This window comes from Chenopodium quinoa, unplaced genomic scaffold (genome assembly GCF_001683475.1).
Source record: "Chenopodium quinoa cultivar QQ74 unplaced genomic scaffold, ASM168347v1, whole genome shotgun sequence".
In the NCBI taxonomy this organism is placed as follows: Eukaryota; Viridiplantae; Streptophyta; class Magnoliopsida; order Caryophyllales; family Amaranthaceae; genus Chenopodium; species Chenopodium quinoa.
This window is the reverse complement of record NW_018743946.1, coordinates 821,678-837,126: the sequence shown is the minus strand read 5'-3', so window position 1 is coordinate 837,126 and position 15,449 is coordinate 821,678. Positions and strand designations below refer to the sequence as shown.

At 36.1% G+C, this 15,449-nt stretch overlaps 1 protein-coding gene across 1 annotated transcript; it reads left to right on the top strand.

Annotated features, from left to right (window-relative positions):
* The first annotated feature begins 11,455 nt into the window (after nucleotides 1-11,455).
* Nucleotides 11,456-15,449, top strand: LOC110689063. Its single transcript, XM_021865808.1, has 3 exons — nucleotides 11,456-11,632; nucleotides 13,927-14,001; nucleotides 14,667-15,449. The coding sequence occupies exons 2-3, from the start codon at nucleotides 13,931-13,933 to the stop codon at nucleotides 15,181-15,183; spliced, it is 588 nt and encodes a 195-aa protein (XP_021721500.1). The 5' UTR covers nucleotides 11,456-11,632; nucleotides 13,927-13,930; the 3' UTR covers nucleotides 15,184-15,449.

Here is a 15,449-nt window from a genome sequence, read left to right as displayed (position 1 = left end):
GAGCACCACTAATATGTAGACACTATTTTATGTTTTACTAATAAAAAAAAATGTCACTATGTTTAAATAAAGGTTATTATGTTTAAATAAAATTCGTTGTGTCATTATAAAGGTCATAAGAGATTAATTTTTTTAACGAAAATTTTTAATGTACTAGTTAATGTAGGCCACTATTTTAAAAATAAAGTCACCATGTTCAACATAACACCGTACTTCAAATACTCTCATATACTTAGAAAACTCTCATATACTTAGTAACTTGCAAGGTTGAATGCTTTAGAAAACTCTCATATACTTGTTACTTGCAAGGTTGGATGCTAGATTAGAGAATGCTAATTAATTAAAGGTACCAATTCGGATCACGATCATCCTCAAGATTAAGTTTGCAATATATATAATTCTCTCAGATGTTAATATAACGCCAATAGCTGAAAGGAATGGTGTCCTTCGAATAAGTGTATTATTCTGATAGTGGGTTCAGAATTATTAGAAAGCTAATATATTCAGTAGGTTAAGTGATCGGAATGCCTAGGTGGAAGCCGCTTCCGATCAGTAATATTAATACAAAATTAATATTACAGCTTAATCTTGACTGAACCCTTCGGGTCAAACCCTTAGCAGTAAACGAACCGACTCGACGAATTAATTCGGAAAAAATTAATTCGTCGCCCGAGTATTAAATATTTAGACGTCAGAAATTCGAGCTTAGAGCGTCGAAACCGAGCGTCGGAAGTCGAGTCAAAAATAGTAAAAGACGAGACGGTAAAATTAATAATAAATCAACAATGACCAAAATACTCCTAGCATCGGAACCCCGAGTGCTAGAGGTTAGGCAAGCTAGCAGCCAGCACCATGTGCGAGGCTTGCTAGTAAGCTACGGCTAGCAGCCCGCACATAATGCGTGGCTTGCTGGCACGCTGCAGCTAGCAGCCTGCAAATGTGCGAGGCTTGCTAGCAGCAGCCTTCGGCAGCAGCAGCCAGCACAAGCATGCGTGGGCGTGCTGGCCGAAGAGGCTGGCAGCAAGCAGCCCGCATGTGTTGGGCTTGGCTGGGCCGGGTAGCTAGGGTCGTGGTCCATTGGAGTGCATGTGATGGAGTCCTCAAGTGTGAAGGACAAGTGGCACAAGGAGAGGAAGGAGTGGGAAGCAAGTATGGTCCCCTCCACTCCAAGTGGTCCCCACTTCCCTTTACATACAATGATGACACTTCTTGATTTATTACTTGCTTGCTTATTTAATTTATTTTAGCTTTAAAATAAAGGAAAATTTGTAATTATTAATCCCAACTTTGGGAGATTTACTTTCATTAATCCCAACTATCGATTATTCTTAAATAACCCCAACTTTGGGGGGCGTCTTCTTTTATCAGGTCAAAAAACCGGTGACCTGTAAAAAAGGTTTTTTTCCTTAAATGCCACATGTCGCAATTTCATTGGTCAAAAAAATTATAAAAAAAAACAACCAAAACCCCTCCTAATTCCGGCCACCATTGAAATCCCAACAACCACCCAAAACCACCAGTCGCACCAACTGCGACCCCTAAAACCACCAGCCGCACCAACCGCGACCCTTAAAACCTCCCAAAACCACCAACCGTGACTCATAAAACCATCCAAAACCACCAACTGCACCAACCGCGACCTTGACCCCCATTACCACCAGCAGCGCAAATCCCCCTCCCCCTTTCGCCGCTGATTCCCCATCCCCTTTGCGCCGGTGATTTCCCATCCCCTTTCGCCGCTGATTCCCCCTCCTCCTCCCTCTGTTTCTCGCGATTTGGGGTTTTGGAGGCTGCGATTTTGGGGTTTCGGTGGCTGGGTTTTGGGGTTTTGGTGGTTTAAGGTGGGGTTCGGTGGTTTTTGGCTACGTTTCGGTGGTTTTCGGCTGGGTTCGATGGTTTTCGGTGGGGAGTGGTGGTTTTCAGGTGGCTGCTAGGGAGGAGGTGGTGGGGCTACGTGGGATGAAGGGAGGATTTTTTTTTTTGATTTTTTTTAAACTTTGGTTTTTTTGGACAAATTAAGTGTTGACACGTGTGCAATAACCTGTTATAACAGGTGATTGACTTTCGTTGACCGGTTTTGGCCTGATAAAAGAAGAAGCCCCCCAAAGTTGGGATTATTTAAGAGTAATCGATAGTTGGGATTAATGAAAGTAAATCGCCCAAAGTTGGGATTAATAATTACAAATTTTCCTAAAATAAATTGAGGAATTTCATGATCGCACATTGATGGGATAGAAATTCCCACTCTCCCTCTTGCCTATAAATACCCATTTTGGGTTTATGGGAAGAGTGCTTGAGTAGGAGTTCAATAGAGCATTGCATTAGCAAAAACTCTAAAACTCATATAATACTCGGGTTTTGGTCGGACCTCGCTAACCTCGAGGTAACGGACCTAAAAGTCGCTAGTAGTTTTTGCGGGTGGATTACCGTAGGAGGCTCGCGTATTTTCGGAGCTCGAGTTTTCAAGTAAGAGCCCGTCTTTAAGGGCGAAGCACGCTTCATAAGTAAATTCCAATTTACCCCTTTTGTGATTATTTGTTATGCTTTATGGTTTTATTAATTGCGAGTGGTTCCTTGGGTCAGGGTTGTTTCCGTGGTGAGTCGGACTCACCAAACCCCAACAGCGGTATCGGAGCCCCGCTCATTTATTTTTAATTATCATATTTTTTTCAAGGTATTTTTATGGCTTAATTTTTTTGGTTTTAAGTTGCTAATTAGATTAGTAGCTCGTATTATCCATTTTAACCTCATATTAGATTTGACTTCACCTTCCGAACCCAGATTTTAATTCAAAAATATTGAATTTTGGGTGGAAAAGGTGTTCTGGAAATGGTTTTATCTTTTCAGGACTCGGTTTTTAGCCAAAAAAACGACCAGAAATGCATTTTTCAAGGGGTTTTTTCGTTTTTACGAAAAATTTTAAGTCCTTCTAACCTTGAAAATTAATTGCATATTTATGGTGGTTATGTAATTGGTTCAATACATATTTTATATGCAATTTTAAACCTCTTTAGGCATGATTACTTGGTAATAATTTGTGTTTGAAGGCTTGGTTTAATTTTTTCACATAATTGCAAATTAATTGCATTAAGTGTGAGAACTTTGTTTTTTGAGGCTTCTAAAGTGCTGAAGATTCAATCTTTAATTGTGTTAAGTGATTGAAACTTTAAAAGCTACTAAATTCCATGAATTTTATGTTGAACTTTGTTGTTTTAATCATTTTTGGTTGATTGTAAACATAAAGTTTCAAACTTTGTGATAGAAATTTGTTTATCTTCATATTGGAAGATATAATTTTTCAAGGATTCATAAATGATAGTAGTTGGATTTTTTCATTTGAACATTAAAGTTCATATTTTTCCAACTTCCTCTTACTTTGTCAAAAATTCAAGATTAATTTCAATTGATTAAATTAATAATGAGAAATTGCCTTATTTATTTTGTTGCACCAAGTTAAACCAATTTAATTAAAGAATGGTTCTTGGAAATTATTTTGGTTGAATGCACCTTGTTAAATTTTATTTAAGTTAGACTTGTTTAAATTTTCAATTTTTTGCTCATTGAATTAGTTCTAAAATTAATTTAGAAGTAATAATATGTCACGCAAAATTGAATCAAAATCCCGAGACTATGGCACGCAAAACGAGGCAAAACCGTCTTCAGCTAGTCGGGCAGCCCGCATGTGGCTGCTAAGAGGGGTGCTTGTGTGTACGTGCAGCCATGGGCGTGGCTAGAGCACCCAGCAGCAGCAGCACACGGCCGTGCGTGCGTGCGTGCACAGCAGCAGCCGTGGCTGTGTGCATGCGTGCTGTGGTGCGGCAAAGGTGCTCGAGCAATGTGTGTGTGTGCTTGGTGTTGTAGTAAGAGAGTGTGTATGGATGTGCTACGTGCTTGCGGCACGATGCGCACAACCCTACACTTGGCACATTACCCCGGGTTGTAAGGCAATACAATTTTGTTTATTTTGCTGTTTTATTTATTTTAATTAATCTTGTTTATTTTAATTAAAAATTTTGAGGCTAGGCCTCAGTTTTGAGCGGCATTGGCAAAATTTATTTTGACTAGTTTGGGTTCTACCGGCTTAATTAATTGGATTAATTAAGATGGATGCGGAAATTAGTGGGAGCTTCAATTATTAATTACGTCAATTACATAATCGGTTAAATAACTTTGACTATTTTTAATTAGGCGTGTTAATCGGATTAACCACCTGGATTAGTTATTAGTGCACGCGCGTGTTTAATGCATTATTACTTGTTTGTTGTAAAATGCATGGGCCATTCACATATAGTGAATGGATGAATGGAATGTATATTCTCTCATAGGTATATAAAAATGGCAACTAGTGGGACGCGATTAGGATAGAAAATACGGACTGCGTGTCGTGATGTATTTTTGTAAATCTAAATATGGTTTGCGTACCGTAGAGTATTTTTGTACCTTAATATTTAGATTAGTCCTAATCGTAGTTACTAGTAGTTGCATAATTGTGGTCAAGTCTTGAAGATGGAGATTCTTGGAAGAACTATGAAGTTGCAAAAGATGACCTTTTGAAGACTTGAAGAATTCAAGGGGTCATGCTAGTTGCCAATATGCATCAAAATGCTTATGCTTTACATATTCACGATTATTTTATATGAATTATATGTTAGATGCATGTTTAAGATTTTGAATGATGTGATGATTAATTAAGTTCACTTAAATCAACCAACATAGAAACCCTAGGTCCCTAAATATTGAGTAAAATTGCCAATCCAAAACAACACTTATCGACCTATTGAGAGCAGTGATGGGCTACACCAAAGCAAGTCATCACTACTACTCCCTAGACTCATAAGCAATACCGGGTATGCAAGTTGGTTTTGGTTGTACTCAACGATATGAGTGATGGAGTCCTAACATGTCGTGGAAAAGTTGATAAATTGTTGAGAGAGCATTAGATGCGATGATTTATTCAACCAAGAGTGGCTTAGAGCCATTAGCAAAGCGTTGCTTACCTTGGGAGATTGAGTGCTAAGACAAGCCAAAGCATGCTTAACCACTCTTTGTTTCTTTGGATCTTGGAATCGACTTATTCTCGCCAAATGGGGACAAATTTAATGCGTGGATAAGACGTTTAATAAGATTGAAAATTTGCATGAATACCTTTTAATTTTCAAAACTATTATGTTATTTACTTGATAAATGGATATACTTTGCACTTATATTTGTAGAATTCCAAACCAAACTATATTGTTTTCATGATTGGTAAAGGAAATCTTTGAGAATGGTTCTCAAAGAAAAGTAAAGCATTTCTAAAATACAATTCTCATAAATGACTTTTATAACAAAGTCGGAAAGGACGGTTGGACATCATGTATTCAAAATACTAGGTAGTTTTGATAAAACATGAAGTATTGAGTTCCAAACTCAAATTGTCAATATTTGACAACCAACATATCTTTTCGCTTCATACATAAATGAGTAGGACTCATCGATGTAGTAATTCAAGCGTGAATTAAAGAAAAAGATGGAACTTTGTTTTACGACGCATTAGATGCTTAATTATGCCTAGCAAAGTATAAAAGTCAAGGTACTTAAAGAAATGGTTCTTAAAGTAAGTTCATGATATATTGTATGATAAGAAATATAGGAAACAAGAAACGGAGAAAAGGAATAAGATTCCATTTCAACACATGAGTTCATGTTATTGTAGTTAACTTAGCAACTTTTTATCTTCACAAGTATCGAATACTGCTTAAATGTTCCACTTTGAAAGTGACCTCAAACTACTGAAGTTAAGCTAAGTTATCGACTTACAAGCTTAGAATGAAGCAACAAGAGCTACATAAGTTGTAAGGTCGTATGCTTTGTTTAAATACCTTTTAAGCAAAAAGGCTAGAGCAAATAATGGTTATTATTATGTTCCATAATCAGCAAATGATCCGTTCACACACGGAAAGACTCACAGTCAAAGTAAAGGAGCAATAGTTGTGAATTTATTTGAATGGCATGGTTATCCAAGCGTTGAGTCAAGAATTCTTGTTATAAACAAACATTTCCCTAACAAGGTAAACTCACTAAGTTCAAGTCATGGGCATGATTTGCGTTCCGAACATCTTTAGCAATGTCACATCGACAATAACGTACTTAAGGCTCTATTAGATAGGCTCTTGATAGTTGCTCGATTCGAAATCGTTCTAAGACAATCAAGTCTTACTTGTTGAAACCGACAAAGCAAAGAGCTATTGTTCTTTGTATAGAAAGTTGACTCCGAATGCTAAAGAGGATTCAATTACTTCAACGTTTTCACAAAGAATTTGAATGGATATGGCTATATTCATCAAATGTGAACAAACTTGACATGAGTAGCTCAAGAGTTCAGTGAAGTACAAAATCGACTTGGCAAGATATCAAAACGTCTAGATTAGATCGAGCGATGTTTGCTTAAGCTAAGCGTGACCATCACAAAATTATGAAATTGAAATTTTCATAAATAACTCTACAAAGAACATAGTGTGAGACCTCGATGCCATTTAAAAATGACTCGAATAATGATGAATCACATCCCTTCTTATAAAGTTCTTAAGATTTGCACGAAGGACTAATGTTACACTAAACAAAATGTCGAAGCTAAGAAAGGGATGTCATATTCAGTTATGGATAAAATTATCTTCTAAATGTCTTTTCAAGTATATGTCTAAAAGTCTTAGCCACAGTGGGAGTTCACTAGCTCAATGGGAGCTAAGTGACTCAGTGGGAGCTCACCGGCTTAGTAAGAGCTAGGTGGTTGAGTGGGAGCTTAATGGCTCATTGAAGACTAAGATAGCTCAAGTGGGAGCTAACTGTTTGTTTTACAACGACTTTTTACCCAAAGACAATATACATGTCTCTTTGTAAGCATTCAAGTGGGACCACGGGAATTACCTCCATAACCTAATTGAGAACATAGTGTTTGTTTCTCTAAGTGGTGTCTTTCTGGAAAGTAACACATTTCCAAAACGACAAGTAGGAGAAAAATGAACTCGATGACAATCGAGATTAGCAACAAACTAAAACTGAGAATGTCGGAAGACCTTAAAAGGACTTCGTGAGAATGCTTGATCAAGAATACTCAAAAGGACTGTACAGGTGCCTTAAAAGAGAATTCATTACTCACAAAACATCAGAAATGTTGGAGTAAGATCAACATAATAAAAGGGCTTTGGAAGCGCCTTGAAACTCAGTGGTTGATGCAATTGCCCTGTATATGTATAGAATTCACCAAAGGTTTGGGTTGAATCCTATAAATTTTCTATTAAGTTAGAAATACACCTAAGACTTACAAGCATACTATTTACTATTAGATAATAAAGGAATAATGCCTTGTAAGATAGCTACGATAAATCCAAATTTCGAATAATGGTTAGAGGCTATGAAAATCTGAAACAGACCCCATGTTTGAAAATCATGTTTGAAACTTGATTAATTTGCATGAAGGGTGAAAGACCCATCGATTGCAAATAAGTTTTCAAGGAGAAAAACTAACAAATGTGGAAATGTTTATGCATACATAGCTAGATTGGATGTAAAGGATACAATTAAATTCATGGAGTTGATTTTCATAAAAAACCTATTCACTAATCGAAATGCTTAAGTTTTTTCGTGATTGATCTAGCAAAATTGCACATATGAAATATGGCAAAATAGATACCAAAACTGCCTTCCCAAAATAGGATTTTGGAAGTGACTATGGAATAGTCTAAGGGTTTTGAAAATCTAAATAATGCTAGATTTGAAAGCAAGCTCAAGGAATCCGTCATGGGATTAAAGGAAGCATTGCATATAGGAATTGGAACGTGTTTTCTCATAAAGTTAATAAGAGGATTGGCCTGATGAATAAGAAGTTTAGTTGGAGCAAAAGTAAAGGTCCAACAAGAAGTTTACGAACTCTATTGTGAAACAACTATCAAATGCTAAATGTTTAGATTTGAAAGTATTTTGACAATGGACCAAGCTAAAGGCAATACTTAGTATACATATTGGGAATTGAGTTCTAGGGTATAGACTTAATTAAATGTTTAAACGAGTAAAGGAATTTACCATATTAAACATGAAGGACTTTGAAAGGCTTTCGACCCATATGTATAAAACTAAGTAAATGTTTGAACTAAGTATAAGCTAGGCTAAATACTAAGTCAAACAAGAAAGACTCTAGTAAGAGACTTTTAACCATATCACATAGCGAACAATTTAGCAAAGACTCAGTGAAACTGAATGAGCTAAAATGTCAAATTGATGGGATAAAGATTTAGAAGCATTCTATAATTAAATCCATCATGTAAAGCTATGATATGGTATCGTCACACGACTTACTTGCTTAGTGCATGTGAAGTACGTATATAGTACCAATCAACTTGATTCTAAGTATTAGATTATAGTCAAGAATATCCAAAACACTTGGATGAGTTAGAGGATGACTTCTTGACGCATGAAAACAAATATAATTTGAGCATTGATGATGCAAGCACAAACTTTAAATAAGGATGAAATCCTTAATAAGGAAGCCATTTGTAAGGACGTGGTAAGAAGCGTCGTTGCTTGAGAAATAGTAACATGGATGTGCATCCATGTATAATGTGTGAAAATTTAAGGTAAATTTCCATGATCACAAGTGATTAGGGTATTCCAAATCATTGTGAGCCGTTAGGAGTGAAACCCAAGCAATGCATCATCAAGAAGTCTACTAAAGTATATGATGAGAACATTGTTGCCTTAAAAGGCAATAGTAAAGAAGATGTTAAATGGAAAGTTCGATGTTGAACGTTGATGATTGTAGGTTGTCAAGATGAAGGTCACAAATCATGAAAATGAGTGGGAGCCATTGCTTGGACAATAAATCCTAAATCACACGTAATTCATTAACACTCTCTAAATTTCATCATCTTAATATGGAAATGGTCTATAATGAAGATGCTAAGATTTGCAAAGTAATTATAACTAAACCTATGCAATAAGTGAACGACAACATTCACAAATTGCTTGAAAGAAATCAAGCATATTAGATATGGGTGTGATTTCATTAAATGTTTAATGAAGAGTACTGCTCTTTAAAACATTTGGGAAAACCATTTATCATAAGATGAAACATTGTGAAGTTTCATAGTGGAATAAAAATTTTCTAAATATTCGACAAAACTATTTAATTGTGGTTTAAGATTAAATAATGAGTCCATTCGATTTTAAAGAATATTCAAAATAGGGTATCAAGACAATGTCTTGGATAAAGAAACACCTATTAAGTGAACATTAAATATTTTGATCGAAAATTATCCCTAATCAAGGTCATTTATTTTGTGGACGATTAATGACCATTAGAGATTAGTGTGTAGTATGATTTATAGCACCGTTTCTTCTGCTATGAGGACATAAATCATTTGCACAGGTATTGGTTTAGAACCATACTGGATCGACCTATGAGAATACTTTAAGAGATTTGAAATCGTCATAAGTATATTTCTCATTATTGCTATCGGAACTCTTTTCCTTGACCATGAGTATTGTGGGGTCTCTTGTTTGAGTACTAGTCTGTTTATGATGTCGGTCAAACGTCTGTCGTAATTGGGGATTATAACGACGGCTAGGTCCTCTTAGTAAGAGAAGCTACATTACGAGATTGGGAATGTCCGTCCCCCTACTAATAATAGGGAATATGTCTTGTTGTTTACAAGGCCTCTCGAAGAGCAAGACTGTGAAAATGCATGGCCGTGCTCAGATGGATTTTAGAAATCATCCGCTTATTGACAGTCAAACTCGGATTTCGAGAAACACTTTTGGACGTAATAGGGATGACGAATAATCTTACCCTATAGTTCATGAAGAGACATAAGAAAGGGATTATACACTGAAAGCGCACTTGTCCGAAAGGACAAGTGGGAGATTCAAAGGAATGGTGTCCTTCGAACAAGTGTATTATGCTGATAGTGGGTTCAAAATTATTAGAAAGCTAATATATTCAGTAAGGTCAAGTGATCAGAACGCCTAGGTGGAGGCCGCTTCCAATCAGTAATATTAATACATAATTTATATTACAACTTAATCTTGACTGAACCCTTCGGGTTACAACCTTAGTAGTAAACGAATCGAATTGACGAATTAATTAAGAAGAAATTAATTCGTCGCCTGAGTATTAAATATTTAGACGTCAGAAATTCGAGGTTAGAGCGTCGAAACCGAGCTTCAAAAGTCGAGTAAAAAATAGTAAAAGACGAGACGGCAAAATTAGTAATAAATCAACAATGGCCAAAATACCCCTAGCATCGGAACCCCGGGTGCTAGGGGTTAGGTAAGTTAGCAGCCCGCACCATGTGCGAGGCTTGCTAGCAAGCTACGGCCAGCAGCCCGCACATAATGCGTGGCTTGCTGGCACGCTGCAGCTAGCCCGCACATGTGCGAGGCATGCTAGCAGCAGCCCACAAGCGTGCGTGGGCGTACTGGCCGAAGAGGCTGGCAGCAAGAAGCCCGCATGTGCGGGGCTTGGCTGGGCCGGGTAGCTAAGGTCGTGGTCTATGGGAGTGCATGTGAGGGAGTCCTCAAGTGTGAGGGACAAGTGGCACAAGGAAAGGAAGGAGTGGGGAGCAAGTATGGTCCCCTCCTCTCCAAGTGGTCCTCACTTCCCTTTACATACAATGATGACACTTGTTGATTTATTACTTACTTGCTTATTTAATTTATTTTAGCTTTAAAATAAATTGAGGAATTTCATGATCCCATATTGATAGGATAGAAATTCCCACTCTCCCTCTTGCCTATAAATACCCATCTTAGGTTTATGGGAAGAGTGCTTGAGTAGGAGTTCAATAGAGCATTGCATTAGCAAAAACTCTTAAACTCATATAATACTCAGGTTTTGGTCGGACCTCGCTAACCTCGAGGTAACGGACCTAAAAGTCGCTAGTAGTTTTTGCGGGTGGATTACCGTAGGAGGCTCGCGTATTTTCGGAGCTCGAGTTTTCAAGTAAGAGCCTGTCTTTAAGGGCGAAGCACGCCTCAAAGGTAAATTCTGATTTTACCCTTTTTGTGATTATTTGTTATGCTTTATGGTTTTATTAATTGCGAGTGGTTCCTTGGGTCGGGGTTGTTTCCGCGGTGAGTCGGACTCACCAAACCCTAACAATAACATCATATCTCCTCTTCATTTGTGAGAGTGTATGGCCATGTTCTCTTAATTTGAGTTGTGCTAAATTCAACTGATCTAACTTGAAATGAATTGAAATTAAGTCTAAAAACATAGGGCCTTAATTACTTCAACTATATATATATATATATATATATATATATATATATATATATATATATATATATATATATATATATATATATATATATATATATATATAGAAATAGGGTCATATGAGACCACCCCCCTTATGTGAGAACCCTATTATATGTGAGGAAATATTACAACCGTTGGATCAATTTCATCCAACAGTCATAATACAACCCGGTAAAACAAAGCTCATTTATTTCAAATTCATTTCCTGCGTTTTTTCTCTCTCCTCCTTCTTCCTTTCGCTCAATTTTCTCTCTCCTCCTTCAATATTACCGTTTTCTACTCTGTTGCTCTTTGATTTTTCATCACAAGTTCTTCAATCTTCATCAATTCTTCGTTAATGTGAGTCTATTGTTTATATATTTGTTGTTTTTCAATTAATTTTATGTTACATTCATTGTTTATTTTCGTTTTGATTTTCGTTTAATTTGTTTTTATTATCGTTTTTTTGTTGATTATAGTTTTATTTTCGTTTTCTTGAGTAATTATCAAGTTAATTTTAGTTTTATTTGGCTGAATTTAGGTCTTACTAAGTGTCCTTGCTTTGATTTTGTTGCGATTTTTGCTTGATTTTCGTTTTTCTTTTCGTTTAATTTGTTCTGATTTTAGCTCATTAATTTTAGGTTACTTTGTGTCGATTATCTTTTAGTTTGTTTTTTTTTGTTGATTTTAGTTTTTTTCGTTTTTTTGAGTAATTATCAAGTTATTTTTAGTTTTATTTTGTCTGAATTTAGGTTTTTACAAGTCTTCTTGCTTTGGTTGTGTATTTGAGAAATTATGTTGTGGTTTTGTTGCGATTTTTGTTGCTCTATTTTTTTGTAGAAACTTTACAAGAGCTTCGTGCAAACATTAAGCAGTTGTTTGGAGGGAAAGGGGGGGGGGGGTGGGAAGTCAGACCGTGGAGACACTCAATTTTATGACTGCTATGAATGATGACACTCAATTAAACTAATCCTTTAATTGCTTTCGGATCGAAGCTTGTATGTATGTTAAATGTGCTTTGTTTTTTATAATGTCGGGGCTTGGATTTATGGGGCTATAGGCTATTAAAATCTACTCTAGCAACAGTGGATGTTGTATATAACTGTTTTTGTCAATGGCAGGACTATGTATGCTAAATGCTTTAGTTAAGGTCCTTAACTACTGCTACACTTGAAGTACAAAAGAAGGTCTTAAAGATCATAGAGAGCACTTCCTAAGCATGCCTTATCATAAATCTAAATTGATTAGAGTTTATAGATGGATATATATGAGTTGTTAGTATAGCTCGAAAGAAAACAAAGTTTGGAATGACATTCTAGCAACATGTGTGTAAATTTATAAGATAATGGTTATTTATTCTTTTGGGATTTGATTCAAAATAGCTGAACTCTGAACCAGTTCCCCAAACTGCTAAATTTCCTTTTCTTTTGGTTTGGTTGCTGATTTTTCATCCTTGCCTGTTGTTGCTACATTTGTGTTTGAAGTACCACCGTTCTGTTCTTTGTGCAAAATTTCTGGACCAGAACGGTATTATGGAGAACTCAGTTTATGAAACTTGCTTATTGCTGCTACATTTGTGTTTGATGTACCACGTTCTTTTTGCATGAGCTCTTGACTTGAACAGTATGTAGAAGAACTGAGTTTGCAAAACCTGATCTGAACCTATTTGATGTTAGCGTTTGACTTATAAGCTAGAACTATCGACAAACCAGCAGATAACTACGAATCAACCAAAATTTTTTTGGTCAATTCGTTTGACAGCTCAAGTAGCTCCAATTTTTTTTTTATATAATAGCTGAAATTATGGTTTTCGTAGTGCCAAAGCACTCTAGATCTCATTGGCAATATTTGTCTGATTTGGTAGCTGTTCTTTAGCTGTGTGTAAAATAAAATAGAGAGAATTATTTTATCAGGAGTAGAAGCGAAAGCAAGCTAGTCAGCCACCAACTACAGAGAACAATGGCATCATTTCAACTATCCGTTGCCTGCATTATCATCTTTTGACCATTCCAAGCATAGTTCTTTTTTTGTTGATAGCCTCACATATATTTTTCTTTAATAAATAAATATTTCACCACTAAAATTAATGATTGTATAAAATTATTGGTCAAAAGTCGTCTTAATTTCTGTTAAATTATTACTAGTATATCTTTATATCCCATTTCATATAATAACAATAAATAATACACCAAGGTATATAGAAGTATTATTATTATTATGATTATTATAAAGTTGATTGACAAAGTCGTGTTGGATAATACTCGTACTACAACAAGTAAAACTCAGTTTTCAGTGAGTTAGGTTTTTCTTTTTGAAGTATGTGGTACCCTGGAATAGCTTAAAGGAGCAAATCGGCAATGACTCAGTCATATGGCCTTATATCCTTCGTTCTGCTAAACTGTGTGTTTGAGTCACTAGTGACCATGGCATAAGCCTCTGCATCAAAACAGAAAAAAACACCACAGACAAAATACAACCAGAAAAAACAGAAAACCAATAAGGAAACAAACAGAAACTAGCTTGCATTCCTAAGTTGAAACAACCATCTGACTTGGGCTCTTGTCCATCTTCTATTTATTAGTTGTTGGCTTCTGTTTATAGATGCAACATTGTAGATTAAGTTACCTTACATTTTTTTTGGTTTTTTGTAACAGTGCTATGGATTCTTCAGTTGCTACTGATATTAACAATGCTAAAGATTATACAGATGTACATTTGGAAAGGATAATGTACGTGTTTTGTTATTTCCTTATTTTATGTTGTCTTATTAAATGCTTGTTGATTTAATGAATTATTAAAGAAATGCTTGCTAATTTGACATATGAGCAAATAACTATATGCTTATTTTCTAAATGAGCAAAAAACTGTTTGCTCATTTCCCAAATGAGCAAAAAACTGATTGCTCATTTCCCAAATGAGCAACTAACTATTTGCTCATTTCATAAATGAACATCTATGTGTTTGCTCATTTCACAAATGAACATCTATGTTTTTGCTCATTTGTGTAAAATTAGCAACTAAATATTTGATCATTTGACAAATGGGCAACTAACTATTTGCTCATTTGTTAAATTAGCAACTAAGTATTTGCTCATTTGACAAATGAGCAACTATCTATTTTGCTTATTTTAGAAATAAGTAACAAATTATTTGCTCATTTGACAAATGAGCAAACTAATGTTTGCTCATTTCACAAATGAGCAAACTAATGTTTGCTCATTTCACAAATGAGCAAACTAATGTTTGCTCATTTCACAAATGAGCAAACTAATGTTTGCTCATTTCACAAATGAGCAACTAACTATTTGTTCATTTGAGAAATGAGCATCTATGTTTTTCCTTATTCGTTAAATCTATGTGATATTTGACTTTTTTTATGATATTGTATCAGCAGGAATTCTATTGAAAAGGAGTCTGGTGCGAATGCCGGTTCATCAGGGGCGGCTACTGTCGATGCCGGTTCATCAGGGGCTGCTGACGAGGCTGGTTCACTAGGGGTTGCTGTCGAGGCTGGTTCATTAGGGGCTGGTGTCGAGGCTGGTTCACCAGGGGTTGCTGCCGAGGCTGGTTCATCAGGGGCTGCTGCCGAGGCAGGTTCATCAGGGGCTGTTGCCGAGGCAGGTTCATCAGGGGCTCTAGTAGCAGAGGAGAAGATCATTGAAAAGAAGAAAAAGAAAATCCAAGTAGTTGCTACAAAGGGTAAAGAAAAAAAGGTTGAAAAAAGAGTGAAAGAAAAGCATAATGTGAAGTTTGAGGATCCAGACAGTGAAGATGTTGTTGATGAAGTGCAGAAATCAAAATCTGTTGTTTATGGGACGTTGCGTAATAGGATGTCACCTTCATCTCTTGTTAATGTTTTTAAGGAGTTACATAATAGGATGTCACCTTCATCTCTTGTTAATGAGCTATAGGATTTGGGTCTTTGGAGTTTTTGAAAGTGTCCCAACTGCCTTTGCAATTGGGTTTTTGGTTAGTCAAGCACTTTGATGCTCATAGTTGTACGTTGAATATTCCTGATTCCGATCCTTTCAAAATTACGGAACAACATGTACATGATGTCCTAGGGCTGCCAGCTGGAGGCATGGAGATGGATGCTAATCTTTTTTCAAAGGATGATAAAGTTATTAACCAGTGGAAAAAACAGTTCCCAAAGAACTCATTATCTGTGAACATTGGG

Bases quoted from the DNA above. Each gene is read 5' to 3' on its own strand.
- LOC110689063 (XM_021865808.1), top strand. From the start codon at position 13,931: ATGGATTCTTCAGTTGCTACTGATATTAACAATGCTAAAGATTATACA. The intron at 14,002-14,666 runs GTACGTGTTTTG...TTGTATCAGCAG, and splicing joins GTACATTTGGAAAGGATAAT to GAATTCTATTGAAAAGGAGT.